General features: G+C 41.4%; 1 protein-coding gene across 3 annotated transcripts in view; it reads right to left on the reverse strand.

The window, feature by feature from the left end:
• LOC144685941 (long-chain-fatty-acid--CoA ligase 6-like) overlaps nucleotides 1-21,708 on the reverse strand; it is a 104,447-nt gene that overhangs the window by 67,148 nt on the left and 15,591 nt on the right. For all 3 annotated transcript variants that reach the window (XM_078550997.1, XM_078550996.1, XM_078550998.1), the window contains exons 2-6: nucleotides 20,272-20,492; nucleotides 12,894-13,008; nucleotides 3,768-3,832; nucleotides 1,844-1,945; nucleotides 1,601-1,700 (exon numbers count right to left, since the gene is read on the reverse strand). In XM_078550997.1, the coding sequence (XP_078407123.1) occupies nucleotides 1,601-1,700; nucleotides 1,844-1,945; nucleotides 3,768-3,832; nucleotides 12,894-13,008; nucleotides 20,272-20,466 (577 nt within the window). In that variant the 5' untranslated portion in view covers nucleotides 20,467-20,492. The remainder of the gene's footprint in view (nucleotides 1-1,600; nucleotides 1,701-1,843; nucleotides 1,946-3,767; nucleotides 3,833-12,893; nucleotides 13,009-20,271; nucleotides 20,493-21,708) is intronic.

Genomic DNA, 21,708 nt, shown 5'->3' on the forward strand with positions numbered 1-21,708 from the left:
TTTGACCCAGTAACCGTGAAGGAACAGTGATATATTTCCAAGTCAGGATGGTGAGTGATTTGGAAGGGAACTTCTAGGTGATGGTGTTCCCATCTGTCTGCTGCCCTTGTCCGTCTAGATGGTAGTGGTCATAGGTTTGGAAGGTGCTGTTGAAGGAGCCTTTGTTTCCTATCACTCAGCCAATTTTGCCTGCCACCTTCCCCTGTATCCAATGCGATCTCACTTTCCTGACCAGTCTGCCATGTGGGACACCTTGCCAAATGCCTTACTGAAATCCATGTAGACAACATCCACTTCATTACCCTCATCAATCCTCCTTGATACTAATTTAATAGAATTTGAGGAAGTAAGACATGATCTTCCCCTAACAAAACCATGCTGATTATCCCTGATCAATCCATGCCCAAGTGACAGTTAATCCTGTCTCTCGGGGCTGTTTCCAATAATTTGCTCACCACCGAAGTCAGATTGACTGGCCTATAATTTTCTGGCCTATTCCTCACACCCTTTTTAAGGAATTCATCCATGAAGCCATTTTTGTCTCAGTCAGGATGAGAATGCTTTAATTTCTTTTACAATTCATTCGTTTTCTAATGCCACCTCTGATCAGAAAAGTCAAAATAAAAATCAAATATTTTCTCTCTTATTTCTGGTTAATTTATAAAATACACACTTGTGTGATGGTTTATGGAAATAGGTCAATTATTCCCCATCCCCCAGCCATAAAATCAACTGGATTTCAATAGGATATTTCCTGCTAGTCATAGGCCAGGATTTCACAGCCTGCGTGCGGGGGCAGGCCCAACACACCAGCATGTAAAATGATGCACGATGATGGTGGGTGTGCGTCCCGACGTCATCGCGCTGTCTCGCAATGTTATGTTTGGTGGGCTTGCGCCGGAGTCAGCTGAGCGCCCACCAATAATTAAAAGGCCTAACAAGGCCATTAAGGAACTAATTAATTTCAAATTTACACTGCCTTGTCTGACTCAACGGTTGGCGGGCAAGCAAAAGGGCCAAGTGGCCTTTACGTTTTTTAGGAAACCTCATCCACGAGTGGGATGAGGTTTCCTAAAGCTTTTACAAATTGAATAAAAACTTTTTTTGAAAAATAAAAACATGTCCCATCTCATGTGACTATTCTCATGTGACACAGTCACATGAGGGGACGTTTCATTAAATTTATATTGCATGTATTTATTTTCTTCAAAAGTGCTTCAATCTCCATGAGGCAGCTCCATGCCTCCGAGATTGAAGCACTCTTTTGTGCGCATGCGCGAAAGAGCACTGAACCCAACTCTCCCTCCTACCCCCCACCTGCACAGGTAGTGCTCACGCTACCGCTCGGCTATTATGCCGGGCAGACCTTAATTGGCTTGCTTGCATAAAATGGCGGTGCAGAACCGATCGCGGGCGGCATTCAGCTCCGCGACCGCTCCGGCCATGGGAAAAATTCAGGCCATGATTTAGTAATAGGAGGTTTGGACCTCAAGATTGTTATTTTTAACTCCTTGAATTTAAGAATCCTTTGATTTCACCTTTTTGACAGTTAAATTTAATAAGTGGCACTTATTTTTGAGAAGTAGGTCATTTCTTTTACCTGTGTTAATTATGTAGCGAATGGCTTCGGGTCCGAGTGTGTCATAAAGTGGCACTATCACCATGGAGTAAGTATAGCATGCCAGCTCAGCAATAATCCACTGGTAGGAAGTTGCAATTATGAAAATACAAAAATAAACAACAAAAAAAAAGAAAACACTTCATGCATACAAATAAACACCACAAAAAGTTTTTTTTTTAAAAAAAAAAAAGCACTTCTGAATACACGTTAAAACTCTCTTACCTCAGGTCTGTTTTGTGCAAAAACACCAATGAACTGGTCTGGTGATGACCTGCAGTTTTTTTGGAGCAGTCCAGATCCTAAGTCCTCAGCTCGTGTTGTGACCTGTGAGGAAAACGATGTTGGTCATGCCCCATTTGTTTTCAGACCGCAACCAATGAAACGAAAATGAATAGAGTTGCCCTGTAACCAATGCCCCTTTAAGTTAAGTTTTTGCATCTGATGGTACCACAATAAGTGATGCAATCCCAATGCAATCAGAAGCATCAAAACCCTCAGAAGGAAGTGGCTTCCCTGGTGCCTCCAATGAGAAAGCTAAACAAGAGTTGTATGTGTGCAATTGTTTAATTGCTACTGAAACTGTGTAGATTCAGTACTAGCTGATTTAAGTCCCAGAGCTACTTCTACTAGAAGCAGTGCTGGAACATTAAAGCAACAGTAGGCGGCCATGCTGTGTAGTATAGCTACACATTCTTACATGTCTAACACCATAACATGGACTGACCACGTCAACCATGAACACTGCACAAACAATGGGGAAAAGCAACTAGACCTCATCATAAATAGGTCACTGATTATATACGATTAAAATTGAAGCTCAGAACTTAGAAATAAATGGAAGCTAATTTTTTGGTTTAATATGATCTTTAATCTTATTTTATGATCTCATTACAACATCGGTCCAAAGATGGACAAAAAAAGAGCTGAATTTCATAAGTGCAGTGAGAGTAACTGGCCTTGTCATCAAGACAGTATTTGACTGAGTGTGGAATTAAAGGCTCTTAGTAAAATTGAAGTCAATGGGAATTAGGGGGAAAACTCTGCACTGGCTGAACTCAATCACCATCCGTGTGTTGAGTATTGTTATTGAGGAAAAACATTGCAGCATTAGGGCATTACTGCAGGAGCCCATCAGGCCAACATCCTGGTCCCAAACATCTTCAGCTGCTTCATCAATGACTGTCAGTCCAAATAAAGTCAGAAGTGGGGACGTTTGCTGATAATTGCACAATGTTCAGTTCCTTTCATAGTCACGACTCCTAAAATAATGAAGCAGCTGTGCAGCAAGGCCTAAACAACATTCAGCATGGCCTAATAAGTGGCAAGTAACATTAGCACCACAAAAGTGCCAGGCAATGACCATCTCCAACAAGAGAGAATCTAAGCAATCCTCTTTTAATGGCACTAACACAAATGAATCCCCCGCCAACATCATCCTGGGAGTTACCATCAATTAGGAACTGAACTTGACCAGCCATTTAAATACTGTGACTACAAGGTCAGAAGCTGGGAAATCTGTGGTGAATAACTCACCTCCCGGCTCCCTAAAGCCTGCCGCCATCTACAAGTCAGAAGTGTGATGGAATACTCTCCACTTGCCTGGATGAGTTCTAACAACACTCAAGAAGCTTGATACCATCCACAGCAAAGGAGCCCATTTAATTGGCACCTCATCTGCCACCTTAAACATGGCACACATGGCTGCAGTCTGTCATTTACAAGATGCACCACAGCAACTCAACAAGGCTCCTTCAACAGCACCTTCCAAACTTATGGCCTCTACCACCTAGAAGAACAAAGGCAACAGGTGCAAGTGAACACGGTCACCTCTAATTTCCCCTCCAAGACATGCACTATCCCGACTTAAATATATTGCAGTTCCTTCATATCTGGGTCAAAATCTTGACACTCCATTCCTACTGGCACAGTTGATGTACCTACACCACTGACTGCAACAATTCAAGAAGGTGGCTCACCACAACCTTCTCAAGGGCAATTAGGAATAGGCAATAAATGCTAGCCAGCGATGCCTATCATTGTTTGAATAAAGAAAAAAAAAATCAAGAAATGAAACATTATTATTATGAGGTACTAATGAATGCATGAACAAGATTTCATCTGATGGTTCTTTCAAATTTGTTCTCACCTCTTTATAAGAAAGCCATTGATAGGGGTGTTTGGGTTTTCTGAATCCTAAGCAAGGTCCATCACCTAAACAGAGAAGCACTGAATTATTTCATTCTCTACTTCATAATATTAATATTGCCTGTAACATTAACCTCATTAATAACACTGACAAGTAAACTGTTGTAAAGGAGATTTCTGGATAGCAGAGGGTTTTTTTTGGAAAAACATTTACTCGTGATTTCCCTTGTGCCAGTAAAATAACTTCAGCAACAGTCAAAAAAAAATACTATTTTCTTTACCTATTGCAGGTGTATTTCAATAGATAAAATTTGCTTCCTCACATTCTATACATATAAAATAACACATTCCTGCAAGTGATTTAGGACAGTGACTCTTCCTATTCACAGCTCACATATTCAGATTATGGGTTCTCTAATTAATGGCAAAAAAAATTAACGTGAGAATACGCTATTTTATATCTTTGTGCCTTTACCAAAAAAACTTCTCCAATTAAACTTAGCCTTGCCAAAAATATGTTTAAATACAGGACCTTTATTCACAATATCTTTTACAAAACTGAATTATAGTAATATTTTCAAAAGTTTATACCCACAATAGTTACTTTAAGTATAAATAAACAAAAAGGAATTCAACATGAGATATTTAGATTTTATTACAAAAAACAGAACAGTATTTCCAATGTTCTATTATACTGACAGGTAGTGTATAAGCTTTCTGACTTTGGATTGAATTTTCCAGGCCCTTTGGGAATGGGCTGGGAGGTGAGAGGGCTGGCCAAATGGTGGAGAATGGCACAGGAGAGGAACCCGATGTCTTCGTGTGGTCATGCCATTTTACCAGGATCACTGAGCCACTTAAGTGGCCAATTAATGACTACTTCGTGCCTCTACTGGCACTTTGGCAGCATTGGGAAGGCCCACTACCACATGAGGAGACCATCAGGTGAAATCTGGTGACCTTCCAACAGATTCCAGAGGACTGGCCCTCCTTTATGGCCACTCCAGGGTCCCCGGAGGGAACCGCGGTGGTAAGAGCACGCCAGTGCTTAACACCACCACCCAACACCCCAATCACTGGGTCCTGCCTGCCCGCCCTCAAGGTCCCCAATTACCCAACTCTCCTGTCTTTCACCGCACCCCACCATTAAGGCAGCTCCTCTTTGGAGCTGCAGCCTCAGCACTTGTCAACTGCAGAGGCTCCTGGCCCACAGATTGGGCTGGCAGCTCCCGAGGGTGGGCCACCACCCTTAATTGGATGGTAATTCTGGCAGTAGGCTCTTAATTGGCCACCACTGCCACTATGCCACCCAGGGTCCCACTGCTGGCCAAAGTGAGGTCGCCTCCCGCTTTAGGTGTTGGCGACGGGGTTCACCATTACCAGTAAAATATAGCCCTTTATGTTTCCAGCAGGGAATCTCAACTTCCAGAAACACTTTTAAGAAATCTGGATGAATGCAAATGGTGTCTATGCACACATCTTTTACTCTGCTCTAATTATGTTTAACATTATTGGTACTTGTTAAAGTAATGGAGACATTAACTGTGTAACCTGATTACTTTAGCATAATTACATGTTCAGGTCAGTTCAGTATACTTTTACCAGGTTTCCTCAAAAGCACCTTGAAAGAATGATACACCACATACGTTAAAAATGATGTATGGGTAGGAGTAATTGGGATGGTAGAGTGCTGGTGAAGTTTTAGTTTATACCATACTCCAATTTATGCTAATTTATGTGGTGACTTGCAAGAGCTCAAGATTAGGAATAGTTAGGAGAAAGGGTTAACGATAAGGCAAATACAGTTGGGAGGGTGTTGCCCTGAGAGTCTTCAACATTAACCCCAGACCCAAGAAGTCTTATGGCATCAGGTCAAACATGGGCAAGGAAACCTCCTACTGCCCCACCCCCCCCAGCTGATGAATCAGTACTCTGCCTGTTGAAGACACTTGGAGGAAGCACTGAGGGTGGCAAGGGCACAGAATGTATTCTGGGTGGGCAATTTCAATGTCCATTACTAAGAGTGGCTCAATGACACCATTATTGACAGAGCTGGCCATGTCCTGAAGGACATATTGGCCAATCCAGCCAATTACTGCTTCATCAGTTCCTCTCAGTCAGTGAAATGATGGAAGCTGTCATCAACAGTGCTTTCAAGCAGCATTTACACAGTGATAACCTGCTCACTGATGCTCAGTTTGGATTCCACCAGGGACACTGGATGCCTGACCTCATTATAACCTTGACCCAAACATGGACAAAAAAGCTGAACTCCAGAGGAGAGTGTGACTGCCCTTGACATCAAGGCAGCATTTGACTGAGTGTAGCAACAAGCAGCCTTGACTGTCGAAATTGAAGTCAATGGGAATCATGTAGAAAATTCTCCACTGATGAGAGTCATACCTAGTACAAAGGAAGATGGAGGTCAATCATCTCAGTCCTAGGACATTACTGCATAAGTTCCTCAGGATAATGTCCTATGCCCATCTATCTTCCTCTGCTTCAATGACCTTCCCTCCATTATAAGGTCAGAAGCAGGGATGTTCGCTGATCATTGCGCAATATTCAGCACCATTCACACCTCCTCAGATACTGAAGCAGTACATGCCCATATGCAGCATTCGGGCTTGGGCTGATAAGCGGCAAGTAACATTTGGCCACACAAGTACAAGCAATGGCCATCTCCAACAGGAGAGAATCTAACCATTTTCTGCTGACATTCAATAGCATTACCATCACCAAATCCCCCAGTGCCAACATCCTGAGGGTTTTCATAGACCAAAAACTGAACTGGACTAGTCATATAAATACTGTGGCTACAAGAGCAGGTCAGAGGCTGGGAATTCTGTAATGAGTAACTGTCCCCCCAACTCCCCAAGCCTCTCCACGATCTACAAGGCATAAGTCAGGATTATGATGGAACACCCTCCACTTGCCCAAATGAGTGTGGCTCCAACACCCAAGAGGCTCAACATCATGCACAACAAAGCAATCTGCTTGATCAGCATCCCACCCACCACCACCTACATCCCTCCACCAATGATGCAGTGTACCATCTACATGACGCACTACAGCAACTCACCAAGGCTTCTTCTACAGCACCTTCTAAACGCACAACCTCTGCCACTTAGAAGGACAAGAGCAACAGATGCATGGGAACACCACCACCTGGAAGTTCCCCTCCAAGCCACACACCATCCTGACTTGGAAAGATACCGCCATTCCTTCACTGTCACTGGACCAAAATCTTGGAACTCTCTTAACTGTGGACGCACCAACAACAGATGGATTTCAGTGGTTCAAGGCAGCAATTCAGCACCATCTTCTCACGGCCAATTAGAGATGGGCAAATGTTGGCCTAGCCTGCAAACCCACATCCCATGAAAGATGACAAAATAGTAAAAGATAATTTCTATTAGTTGAATAAATGGTAGAAACTTAACGTAATGTATATTAGAAAAAAGGAGGAATGTTAGAAAAAAATGTCTTTGCACATGTTTAGAATATAAAATTTTAAATCATGAACCAATTGTTGAGGCAGAATCCATGGGTAGAATTTTACAGCTCCTCCTGTCAGTGGGATTTTCCGGTCCCACTTAAGTCAATGGGCTGTTGAACAGCTTGCTGCATGTTACAGCCCTGCCCCCCACTGCGAATGGACCATAAATTTCACCCCATAAAATTCTTTTAAAACAGAATTTAATGGTTGTTTGAGAGAGACATTGTAGTGAATAGAAACGGAGCATTAGAATTGGATTAGAGTAAATTGGTCATGTGGAGAAAAATATTGGTGCAGACTTGATGGACTAAATGATCTGTTTCAGTGCTAGAACCATCTATGATTCAATAATGCTGTAAGGTAGGCACTCCTCTTCTGCCCAGATCTCTGTGTTAACGATGCTCGCCCCTCAAAATGGACCAGGCCGCCAAACAGTACTCTGCCAGGCAGCCCCCCAAAAACCACAGAGATAAAAGATATAAAAGCAGAAAATGCTGGAAAAACTCAGCAGGTCTGACAACATCTGTGGAGGGAGAAACAGAGTTAACGTTTCAAGTCTGTATGACTCTTCGTCAGAGCTAAATAAAAAAGAGCAGATAAAAGATACCCGAGTGTATTTAATATATTAAATTAGTAGATTTTCCATGGTGTTATTCATGGTAAGTTGTAGGATGCAGGGTTTTGTGATGAAAGAGCATTATACCATGAAAACTTCATTTTAATCAATAGCATATCAGTGCTGGCACTCTGCCTCTCTCAACCTCCCCAGAAGTCAAGGAAGTTCCCAGCTGGTTACAGTAGCAACTGTTCATACGATAGGCATGTGCTTTTGCCTTTTACCAGTAATTTAATCTGAACTCTAATTTTATAACTGTATCAGAGTTGCCAACTACCTTCTGTCCAACTCAAAAACTAGCTGGAAACCTATTGCAAACAGAAAAATGGCAGAATGTGCTCCATTAAAACTGGATTTGCCACTGACTCCTTCTGTTTCTTGTTCATTTAATTCTGTCCGTGCTCTTCTGTATGTATGTATCTCACATAGTTTACATCCTCCTCTCTATAAGTATGTTGTTCTTTCACTAAATGTTACAAAAGAGAGCAAAGGGGATAAATTTCTGCACACAGCAGTGCTGTGCAGTCTTACATCGATTCTCTGGGAGCAGGCAGCATGCTAGGCCACTACCTGCAAGACAATGGACAGTTACCATTGATATTACTGAAGAACAGTGTGGACCAAGGAAACAAGAGATCCTTAGATTGTGTTACGCAAATGAACATTTCCCCACCCACCCACCACCCCCAAGAGTGTTACATAGTGCAGTCCAATCAATCCAGAAAACTCCTGCCATCATATTTGCCGGGGTTTTGTAGGAATGTCAGAAACTTCACCGGAACTCAGATGCGCTGGGTCCTGACCTTACACAGAGAAGTTTCAATTAACCTCATTGAGGTCAACACCTCTGCCTCCCCATGGATATTCCAGAGCTGTACATTCCACATGTGGACTGACAAATGTTCTACATTGCAGCAACATTACTTCCTTCTAAATATTTATCCCGTAAACAATATCATAAAATAACACCATGTATACTCGAGTAATAGTTGATCTTGTGTAAAAGTTGATTGCCCACCTTATACCCAAAAATCTTTAATTTTTCATATGTTTATGTTTAAGGGATAATATGTGATTTTTGATTATGTTTTATGGTGTACAACGCTACATCAAAAGAGTGTAAACACAAGTTACTACCAGGAAAATATAATTTCCTGATGTTATAGTCATACTATCAAAGCTATTAGATTACGTACACTTTAATCACAATATCCTCTGATACCACACTGCATATTATGTCTTATAAAGCTATCCAAGATGAGAAATACCATCAGTTATGAATCCAGGGGTAGAATGCCAGCCAAACATGCTACCAGTGTTGCCAAGTCAAAAACTGCATTTCCGTCATTCCCGCCCTCTAAACCAGGCAACTCTGTGATAAATAACCTGTTACTACCAGTAATTTTACTTTCCTGATATTATGGTCATATCTACTAATTCTTTTGGATTATGTACATTTTCTTCTGCTACAAGAGATGAAGGGAGAGGATGACATTACAATTGACGTAAATTAAAAACTGTTAGATTACAGTTGTCCCTCCAACATGCTGGATTTCAACTCAAAATATTTCTCGGGTATGGACTTCACCGAAAGGTGTTGAAAGAAGTGACGAGTGAGATAGTTGATGCACTGGTTTTAATTTTCCAAAATTCCCTAGATTCGGGGAAGGTTCCATTAGATTGGAAAATAGCAAATATAACTCCTTTATTCAAAAAGGTAGGAAGACAGAAAGCAGGAAACTATAGGCCAGTTAGACTAACATCAGCCATAGGGAAAATGTTAGAAGCTATTATTAAAGATGTTATAGTAGGGCACTTAGAAAAATTCAAGGCAATCAGGCAGAGTCAACATGGTTTTGTGAAAGGGAAATCACGTTTAACCAATTTATTGGAGTTCTTTGAAGGAGTCACATGTGCTGTGGATAAAGGGGAATCCGTGGATATACTGGACTTAGATTTCCAGAAGGCATCTGATAAGGTGCCACATCAAAGGTTATTGCAGAAAATAAAAGCTCATGGCGTAGGGGGTCACAAATTGGCATGGATAGAAGATTGGCTAGCTAACTGGCATAAATGGGTCTTTTTCTGGTTAGCAGGATGTGACGAGTGGTGTGCCACAGGGATCAGCACTGGGGCCTCAGCTCTACACAATTTATATAAATGACTTGTATGAAGGGACTGAGGAAATGGTGGCTAAATTTGCTGATGACACAAAAATAAGTAGGAAAGTAAATTGTGAAGAGGACATAAGGAGGCTACAAGGTGACAGATAGGTTAAGTAAGTGGGCAAAGATCTGACAAATGGAGTATAATGTGGGAAAATGTGAATTGTTCATTTTGGCATGAAGAATAAGAAAGAAGCTTATACCTAAAATGGTAAGAGATTGCAGAGCTCTGAGATTCAGATGGGTCTGGGTGTCCTAGTGCATGAGTCACAAAAGGTTAGTATGCAGGGACAGCATGTAATTAGGGAAGCTAATAGAATGTTATAATTTATTGTGAGGGGAATTGATTACAAAAGTAGGGAGGATATGCTTCAGTTGTATAGGGTACTGGTGACACCACATCTGGAGTATTGTGTACAGTACTGGTCTCCTTATTTAAAAGAAAGATGTAAATACATTAGAAGGTGCTCACAGAAGGTTTACTAGACTAATATCAGGAATGAGTGGGTTGTTTTATGAGGAAAGGCTGGACAGGTTACGCTTGGACAGGAATTTAGAAGAGTAGAGGCGACTTAATTGAAACATTTAAGATCCTGAGGGGTCTCGGCAGGGTGGATGTGGAGAGGATGTTTACTCTTGCGGGAGTATCCAGAACTAGGGGTCACTGTTTAAAAATAAGGGTCAATCATTTAAGAAAGAGTTGAGGGGAATTTTTTTTCTCTGAGGGTTGAGTGTCTTTGGAACTCTCTTCCTCAAAAGGCAGTGGAAGCAGAGTCTTTTAATATTTTTAAGGCAGAGCTAGATGGGTTCTTGATTAACAAGGGGTTGAAAGGTTAATCGGGGGTAGGCAGGAATGTGGGGTTGAGGTTATATTCAGGTCAGCCATGATCTTATTGAATGGCGGAGCAGGCTCGAGGGGCCGAGTGGCCTACCCCTGCTCCTAATTTGTATGTTCGTATGTATAAGTCGACCCCCTACTTTTTACCTACGAATTTGATCTTAAAAAAACTCGTCTCAAGAGTATATACCGTAACACAGATGATCTGATTGTTCTATTGTTTATGGAGTCTTGCTATGTGCAACTTAGATGCTGCATTTCATACATTGCAACAGTGACTACTCTTCAAAAGTTTTTAATTGGCCATAAAACACTTTGTGAAGTCCTGAGATCTTAAGGCATTATATTAATACAATTTCTTGCTTTCTTCAATTTACAGTCCATTCTTCTTTTTATAGAACCAAATATCCCATTAGCTTTTTTCAGAGCAGACAGGCATTTGGCCTGATGGTCTTGAGGAATCTACCGAATGTGAATTCCAGAATCCATTTGTGACAGAAAAAGCCTGATATGGAAAGCCTACACTTCCTATAAATACATTTCTAAGACTTAATATATATAATAATACAACAATATATCACATTACATTTATCATGTTTATTTTACTGGAGTTCATGATCTAACAAAATCTGGTATTACTGCTTAAATATCACATTCTACTTGGATGACATGGCATCCAAGTCCAGTTTTATGTTAAATTTTAAGTGTTCAAATAACCATAGCATACCTGACCTATTTAAGATGTTTAGTTGAAGAATAACTCCAATTTCACTTGTGTTTTATTTTAGGATGTCAAAACCTTAGCCTAAGTTTTCAGACCAGCTCCTTTCCCAACACCAAGAATGACTCATCAGGCCATTTAGAAAAAAAGAATTGCATCAAAAAAAATACCACCAGCAGAAACTGTTCTGTTAATAGGGAATGAATGAAGCACTGTCGCTGGCTTTTCCATCACCAGTCTGGTGGACTGCAACCCACTCCTGCTGCCAGGAATGCTTCCTTCCTCCAGTGTCATGTATTCCTGCTTGGAGCAGAATAGCACTGCAGAGAACAGGAGCACGGTGCCAACCCATTGTATTCTCATTCAGAAAGCCGATGCTGTGAAATTGAAAATAAAAATGCCCTGGGCTGAGATTAGTGTGACTTTATTTGGAACAAGGCTTCATTTTGTTAAAGGAAAATGTTTATTCTGAGGTGGGCGGTGGGGGAAGGCTCTCGGAGGATGGATTCATTGGTATAGAAAGGGAGTAGATGTGTTTATGGGTAGATAAAGAAAACACCGTTAGTATTTCTGCTGGGTTCATTCCCAGATCAACCATTTTGGCCGGTGGGGCTTTTTAATGTTCACCTCACATAATATGGCTCAGAGCTAGGAGCTGGTTGTAGCCAGAGCTTAGCTGGATCACCTTGAGACAGCCTAAAGAGCCCTTCAAAAGGCTTGCACTCAGTTGTTGAGGATGAAATTGCCAGTAATGCTGCAGATCACCCCACGTGTCTCCCAAAGGATGATGGAAGCCAACAAACAGAAGGATTTCAGCCCCCATACTCTCAGCTAGGCAGGAAACCCAGCATCCCTTCCCCCCAAGGCACAGTTGTCCAACTTGTCAGTCTGAAACCTCGGTTATGATTGACTTTCTCTCCTGCTTGTCAGTGCAAAGAATAAGAAAGGGAAGCGCAAATAAGAGGAGTAAAAGAATATGGAGAGAAAAGAGTATGGAGAGAGAGAGAGAGAGAGAGAGAGAGAGAGAGAGAGAGAGAGAGAGAGAGAGAGAGACCAACAAATTCAAGTGGTGCAAAATTAATTAGGAATTAGAAGTGTTGTTTAATCATGATTCTGCCAAATATAATGCGATAGCTAAATCCTACTACCTCTCTAAAAAAATTTTAACACCTTAATTTGTGCCATTTGAAATTTATTTTATGGATTACTTCAGTAACAGCCTTCCAGTGTTAATAAAGAATTCTTCCAAATTCAAAATGAGGAATTGTTTTGGGATCCAGAAACTTGCCTGTTAGGTGTAATCCTCGTTGATATACTTCATACATGGTTTTTGCATCATCGTGGTAGTGTGTCATAAGCTGAGGGCTATCACCTAATACCGACCCACGAGCTTGGTCAGCACCCTAATGAAACAAAACATATTGCATTCATATGAACTTACATAAGTGAGTTTTGTACAGTTGAATCACGATAAACAGATCTAGTTTGTCAGCACCTTTTATTCTTGAATTAGGATTATGTTTAGATCAGTGTTTCTATCAAAGGGAGAGTTGCTCATTTCTGCACCAAGGCAGGAGGAGTTAGAAAAAGAAGTATCAAAGGACAGGGGAAAGTGGAAGGGGTGCTATCTAAGACTGGTAGAGTGAATAAAAGGCTAGTGTTACAGAAACAGAGGATATGTGAGGGCATGAAGAAGATCGCAACGGTCGGCTGATGCAATGTCATCAAGAGATCCAAAAGTGAGGATACATGTTCTGAAAATTAACTCACTAATGCACAGAGAGCCAGTGCAACTAGGAAAGGATACTGACAATGGGAGCACAGACACGTATGTGGCTGAAGACAAAGCACGTGGTGTTTTGAAGACTTGTAACATAGAGAGGAGAGTTGAGGTGAGAAGAGACCATTCAACCAAATGTTAGAGCATCAAGCCTCATGATGATAAAACTTCAAAACCAAGATTGATTAAGGGTTCCAGAACCAAGTCAGGTAAATGGGGTTAAAAAACAAATTACAATCTCACTGAATGATAGAACAGGCTCAGGAACTGAATTGCCTACTCCTGTTCCTATGCACTCACCTCAAGTTGTCAAATATAGCCAGCTAATGCATTCACATCGAGGAACATTCACTTTATCGCAAAAAGGTTACAAATCAGGCTTCATTATAAAAGACAACAGTAAAGACTTACTCCAAAAAAATTCCACAATCAAAAGGAAGAGTTTTAAAATATGAATTCCAGCAGCTTATTTGTTATGTATACACATTTTTGGGGGTTAAAACACATATGCAGATACACCTTTAACTGTGACAAGCTAGAAACCAACAACTCTTAAAATTGTTCTGCCTCATGTTTTCACGAAACAAATGAGAGAAAGCAATGACTGGTTTGAAGGCAGGATTACAGTTAACCAAAACAAAAAAAAAATACCTGGGAAAACTCAGCAGGTCTGGCAGCATCTGCAGAGAGGAACACAGTTAACGTTTCGAGTCTGTAGGACTCTTCAACAGAACAATTAACCAATCTGATTCTGATGGACTCCAGCCCCACATTTAAAATGAATGGCCAATGCTGACAACATCTGGATGAAGCCAGTTTTTCTTTAAAATACTGACAAGCAAACTCGGTTGAAAAACTGATGTCAGCTTAAAAAGCTGAAGACAGGAACATATGCACCACACTGCTCCAAAATACATTTGTGTTCTCTCTGAAAGCATTTCTTTCTTTAGCAGGTGGATGTTCTTCATTGACATAAATCAGGAAAAAAATTTTTGCTGAGAAGAGACATGTTGAAGCTTTTTGTCTTGCACGTTTCAGCATACTTCCAATATAGGGGGAAGACAACAATTTGTACTGTATGTGAAAGGTGATTAGTGAACAGGCTAGCAACGTCAATGTCCCACTTAAGAAGCCATAAATATTTGCACTGCAGCACTACATCACGGCGATCTAGACCTGTCACCATTGCATGAATCAGTATTTACTGGGCTTATAAACTCAACAATTTGCGCAGTTCAGTTTTAATGACACCATATATGCCAAAATAGATGGTGTTGCCATGGGAGCCCCTCTAGGCCCAGCCCTCGCAAACATCTTTGTTGGGTTCCACGAGAAACATGTCTTGATGGAATGACAAATAAACACCTACTACTCGCCTATTTCCAATGTGGATTATACGTTTACTATATTTAAATACGCAGCTGCATGTACTAATTTCCTTACATGTCTTCGTGGGCTCCATCCTGCCCTCAAACTCACCTTTGAAATGGAGCATATCAAATGAACTTCCCTTCCTTCATGTATTAGCTGAGGAATCTGCCAGGGCGTTCTCTACCACAGTCTACCACAAGCCTACCTTCACTGATCAATATACATGCTGGGATTCCTACAGTTCTACACACTATAAGATTGGTCTTAAATTGGCAACCTTGTAAATAGGGCCCCAGTCATTTGCTCAGCATGCAAGCTTGATGTTGAAATAGGGTGCAAAGGCATCCTGCAGGATAATGGCTACTCTGATCAAACCATTTCACGCTGCATACCACGCAAACTCATGAACGGGCCTAAGGCCATCACTTTCAGCCCCAAAATGTACCCAGTCTACCTCAGATTACCCTGGAAGAGCAAGATACTTCAAAAATTTGAGGAGCAACAGGTGAAGCTAGCTGCTTCACGCTACTATTATGCAGTAGCAACAGGAGTGGTATTTGCCACTAACAGGGTGTTGCCTTAAAGCCAAAAAGACATCCTATCACACAAATGAGTAATGTGGCATATGAATTTCAGTGCCAGTGTGGTGCTAGGTACGTAGGCCATACGTCCCAAAGACTGACAGATTGTATCAAACAGCACATCCCAGCTACTGTTCGCAAAGGGCAAGGTACCCAGCCAGCCTGTGCTTGCAAAACTCAGAAACAGTGTCCAATATTAGATGTGATTGGACAACATTTGCCAGGTAATCCTCAGTGTGCTAAGTACGCTGACTACCAATTTAAGATTGTGTCAATTGGGCTTGCAGTGTGACGCATTTGCGTGCACTGGGAATGACATATGTTAATACACAGGGCACTGTTTTTTTGCAGACAAAGAACATATACACATATTGCATCTGTTTTAACTAATCAAAATAACTGACTCATTCCTCAGGGCAATGCCTTGACCAATCAGGGTCAAGCTGCCTGGTTTAAATTTCCAACAATGCTTGGCAGTTCAGTCACCATCACTGGTGCATTCTCCATGGCAACGCCTCTACCAGAGTCAACTTGTCAAACAATCAGCATTCTTCACATACAGTATAAATTGTCGTCTTGCCCCTACATTGGTATTCTTGCAAGTACCCTGACGAGTGCAAGATGAAAAGTTTTGACAGGCCTCTTTTTTTCCAGCAATACTCAAGTTCTGTACTACCAAAGATTTGTTTGGAATATAAAGTCACAACAACCCAATGAGTTCTCTCAGACAGCATTTTCAATGAATTTCTTTAAAGAAGATAAATTGAGATCTTTTAAAATGAATTCAGAATCATATGGTAATTTATTTTTGCTACCTTCATTATCATGTATATTTTAAAATAGGTTTTAAAAAAATGTTTTGCTCCATTCCCCCCACTGGAACATTCAATTCCACAAATCTTAGAAGTTGCTGGCTTCGGACCATTCAAAGGAAAAACTCTTATCTGGAATGTTGATATGTTGAAATAAGAACAAAGCCAAAGACCTTCATTTTCTCAGAATTCATTTACTTGTTTTCTTTGCATTAAATTCTGTTCTTCCTTTAAAGTATGAATATTTTTTCTTTGCCTTTCTTCTGATGGCCATTTATTTTCCCTGTCTGCTATCTCCTTCTCTTTCGCTGGTGTTCTTCAGAGATGTAGACAACAAATATAAACTTTGTACACACTCCTTTAAAAGTATTATTTCTTTCTTTCAGGCTGGTGCATACATATTCCTGGGATAGTGATGGGGGATATTCCACCAAAATATTTTGTATTTTACAGGGGGAAAAAAAAAATGTACATTCTGCTTAATTTTACAACAATTTTGTAACACGGTTGATCGATTGTTTTTTTGCTCCTCAAAGAACACCTGGTTGAGAGGTTGGCCACTGTTAATTAAAACATTTTAAACTAACTTAATCCTCTTGTTTTTGTCTCCCACATCCCCTTGGTCTGTTCCTTTGCATTTAGAGATGGCATGAACCAGCTACCAGCTAGTTTTATTAACTTGTGCGTTATCTGTAGAAAGTTAAAATGAAGACCTGCTTTTTAAAAAATCATTTTATGGGATGTGGGCTTTGCTGGCTAGGCAGCATTTATTGCCCATCCCTAATTGCCTCGAGAGGGTGGTGGTAAGCTGCTTTCTTGAACAACTGCAGTCCCTGTGGTGTAGGTACACTCTCAGTGCTGTAAGGGAGGGTGTGTCCCCCCAGGGTTTTGACTCAGCGACATTGAAGCAGCAGCGATATATTTCCCAGTCAGGATGGGGAGTGACTTGGAGGGAAACTTCCAGGTGGTGGTGTTCCCATGTGTCTGCTCTCCTCGTCCTTCTAGATGGTAGTGGTCGTGGATTTGGAAAGTGCTGCCCAAGGAGCTTTGGTGAGTTTCTGCTTTGAATCTTGTAGATGGTACACACTACTGCCACTGTTCGTTGGCACTTCCTCCACCATCAATCAAGCAGGCAGCTTTGTCCTGGATGGTGTCAAGCTTCTTGTGTTGTTGGAGCTGCACTCATCCAGGCAGATGGGGAGTATTCCATTACACTTCTGACTTGTGCCTTATAGATGCTGGATGGGCTTTGGGGAATCAGGAGGCAAGTTACTCACTGCAGTGCAGTTCAGTTTCTGGACAACGGTAACCCTCGATAGTGGGGGAAGTCAGTGATGGTAATGCCATTGAATGTCAAGGGGTGATGGATAGATTCTCTCTGGCTGGAGATGGTCATTGCCTGGCATTTGTGTGGTGCAAATGTTACTTGCCTCTTGTCAGCCCATGGCTGGATATCACCCAGGTCTTGCTACATTTGGACAGGGGCTGCTTCAGTATCCAAGGAGTCACAAATGGTGCTGAACATTGTGCAATCGTCAGTGAACATCCCCAATTCTGACCTTATGATGGAAGGTAGGTCATTGATGAAGCAGCTGAAGATGGTTGGTCCTAAGACACCACCCTGAGGAACTCCTGCAGTGATATCCTGGAACTGAGTTAACTGATCTCCAACAACCACAACCATCTTCCTTTGTGCTAGGCCTGACTCCAACCAGCAGAGTTTTCCCCGTGATTTCCATTGACTCCAGTAAGGCTCCTTGACACCACACTCGGTCAAGTGCTGCCTTGATGTCAAGGGCAGTCACTCTCACCTTACTTCTGGAGTCTAGCTCTTTTGTCCATGTATGAACCAAGACTGTAATGAGCTCAGGAGTGGAGTGGTCTTGGCAGAACCCAAACTGAGCATCAGTGAGGAGGTTACTGCTAAGCATGTGCTGCTTGATAGCACTGTTAATTTCCCCTTCCATTACTTTACTGATGGTCGAGAATAGACTGAAGGGGCAGTAACTGTCTCGGTTGGATTTGTCCTGCTTTTTGTGTACAGGACATACCTGGGCAATTTTCCACATTTCCAGGCAGATGCCAGTGTTGTAGCTGTACTGGCTAGGGGCACAGCAAGTTCTGGAGCACAAGTCTTCAGTACTATTGCCAGAATATTTTCAGGGCCAATAGCCTTTGCACTATCCATGTCTTCAGCCATTTCTTGGTATCATAAGGAGTGAATCGAAATGGCTGAAGACTGGTATCTGTGATGCTGGGGTCCTCCAGAGAGGCTGGGATGGATCATCCACTCGGCACTTCTAGCTGAAGATTATTGCAAATGCTTCAGCCTGATCTTTTGCACTGATGTGCTAGGCTCCTCCATCATTAAGGATGGAGATATTTGTGGAGCCTTCTCCTCTACGAGTTGTTTAATTGTCCACCACCATTCAAGACTGGATGTGGCAGGACTGCAGAGCTTAGATCTGATCCATTGGTTGTGGGATCGCTTAGCTCTATCACTTGCTGCTTATGCTGTTTGGCATCCAAGTAGTCCTGTGTTGTAGCTTCACCAGGTTGACACCTCATTTGTAGGTATGCCCTCCTGCACTCTTCATTGAACCAGGGTTGATCCCCTGCCTTGGTGGTAATGGTAGAGTGGGGGGGTATTCTGAGCCATGAGGTTACAGATTGTGGTCAAGTACAATTCTACTGGTGCTAATGACCCACAGTGCCTCAGTCTTGAGTTGCTAGATCTGTTTGAAATCTATCCCATTTAGCACAGTGGTAGTGCCATACAACATGATGGAGGGCACATGTAGGTCAGACCAGGCGAGGACAGATTTCCTTCCCTAAAAGGACATTACCGAACAATCGACAATGGTTTCATGGTCATCATTAGACTTAACAGATTTTTATTGAATTCAAATTCCACCATTTGCCATGGTGGGTTTTGAACCAAGGTCCCCAGAGCCTTACCCTGGGTCTCTGGATTACCAGCCCAATGACAACACCACTACACCACCACCTATGCAATCTGTAGTGAATTAGGTAATCTTCCAAATACGTGTTCTGGTATGAGACAGATGGCCATGTTTATCTCAGGCTATCCTGACTGGCAGTGAACCTCAATGTAATTCCCGAAGCATTTGTGCACCTTCTAGGTGAGTTAAATTCGAAAGGGTATAAAACTAAAGCAATGTAGTGTGGACCATCGATTGGATCATTATACACGATACCAAAGAGTGGTTAGATGCGAGTTTGAACATATCCATGCTCTTATACATGCTGAAATTCTCACCTTAATTTTCTCATTGTGTGGGAAATGCTGAGCAGAATCCAAGTGGTTCTCCAACAGAAGGAAGAAAAAATACAGAGTAAACTCATTCACAAGATGTCATCACACATTTTGCAGCAATTTGGTTCAACTGACAGGTTGACACCTTCAACCATATCACCCGTTTGTCCTCTGGACTGTAATTAACATAAAGCATGGGGGTTGTAGGGAAGGCAAACAGAAAATAGCTCTCAAATTAGAAGAAAGAAAATGGTAAAGTTTTTTTTAAACTGGAAGAATCAATACCAGAGAAGTAATCTGATAACACAAAAAAGCAACAAGAGCTTGAGAAAATTAAAAGAGTGGAAAAGCATAGTTCCAACATCATACAAATAGATGCTGTCCACCGCGTGATTCTTAGGTGCAGCATGGAAACGAGGAAGGGGAAAGGACCAAGACTCAATCTTTGGAAGATTTCTAAACCGACAGTGCAAGGATCGGGAGACAACCTATTTCTATAGATGCTGTGGTTACAATTGGATAGGTAAGCACGCTGGACAAGAGAATCAAGGTTGGAGAGTGATACTGTGATTAACCATGGGATTGAGGTGGATTACTCACCATGATCACAATTATAGGGTCTGGATTTTGAGATTTATTTTTTTGAAAGGCCATTACAATGCTGTCAGAGGAGTGGAAACACAACAAGATCAAGTCCAAAGTGTGCATCAACTGAAAATTCAATTTTCTCCTCACTTGCATAGTGCTGTAGGCATAAAGCTATCACTTTAGATGACAATCTAAATCAAGCCAAGTTAGTGTTATATCAGTTTTATTTATGCCACACTGACTTGGTAAGGACTTACCTCAATTTCTACTGACTGTAGTGAAAGGTCGCAGGGTGGCTTCAGGGCTTTGGGTCTGGTAGTTAGCCAGTATGCTACAATAGCTGCAAATGAAGCAATTCCCACTAATGTTGGTGGAGGAATGATACGAAAAAACTGGCCAAATTCATCCAATTCCAGTAGCCGCAGATTCCTCAAGACTTCCTTTGCTTGCATCTTCTCAATGAGTGAGCTAAAAAATTCTATCAAGGGAAAAAAAACAAAAATATGAGTGAGATTACCTTCCAAAATTTGATCATGGTGGGGGGATGGGGGGGCAAGGACGTTGAAATATTCATTGGCAGAATGTCTATGTTATTTAGCAAGACCTTCAGTCACTGTTCAGTACAATAACTTAATATTCTGTTTCAGCTTTGTACTGAAAGAAATGTTTGTTCTATTAGTTATTGTCAATAAAAGGCAAATGACATTGGCATTTGAAAATGGATAAACATTGGGAATTTACTGTAAAAATAACTTTGTATCTGGATTAATTCCTTCACCCATTTCTTAATACAGTCAAAAAGGAAAAAAAGCAGCATCGTAGTGAATAGCATTGACCCATCAAATTCTGCTCTATTATATTCTAGTTTAGCATTTGGCTAATTGAAAATCTGCTTTCTTGATTGTAAATCTTCAGGACACAGTGATAGAAAGTCGATTCTTGCCAGCTGTGAACTTCCGCTATCGTCCACGTAATTGTACAGAACATATGCTAAGTGCTCCCTGTCAAGGACAGAGGGAGGTGGCATCAATTTCTGCATCTCTCAGCAACTGATCATCACTGACAGCAGTAATCACAACAGCTTCACTGGCAGAGAACTGGGTGTAAGCCATATGCCTGGCTTTACAAATGCAAAGTATCAGCCTTGGTTCAGAGGTGACACTCATACCTTGATCAGAAGATTGTTGGTTTAAGCCCAGAGACTGGAGTACATAATCGATACTGATGTGTCATCGCAGCACTGAAGGAGTGCTCCTCTGTTGGAGGAGCTGTCTTTTGGATGAGATGCTAAACCATTATGTTAAAATGCTTTGATGAATGTTAAATGCTACCAGGAAGAGCAGTATTCTCTCAATACTCATGACCACCATTTATCCCTCAACCAACACAGCCTTAACAAATGATCATTCCATTGCTTTTGTTTGATCTTGCAGTACACAAATTAGTTGCCTTGTTTGCCTTTAATACACCAAGGACGACACTTAAAAGTACTTAGCTAACTATGAAACACTTTAGGATGCGTGAGGATGTGAAAGACAATATAAATGTGCCTTATTCCTTAACTATTTGGTGCATCATGCTCAGTACAAGCATGAGGATATTGGATATTTAGGACTGTAAGATCATATTTTGGGAAAGTGGCCACAAAACCTGTTACGATAGGTGTAACTTTAAATACCCATGGTTACCTGTTA

Source organism: Cetorhinus maximus, chromosome 10 (assembly GCF_964194155.1).
Source record: "Cetorhinus maximus chromosome 10, sCetMax3.hap1.1, whole genome shotgun sequence".
Classification (NCBI taxonomy): domain Eukaryota; kingdom Metazoa; phylum Chordata; class Chondrichthyes; order Lamniformes; family Cetorhinidae; genus Cetorhinus; species Cetorhinus maximus.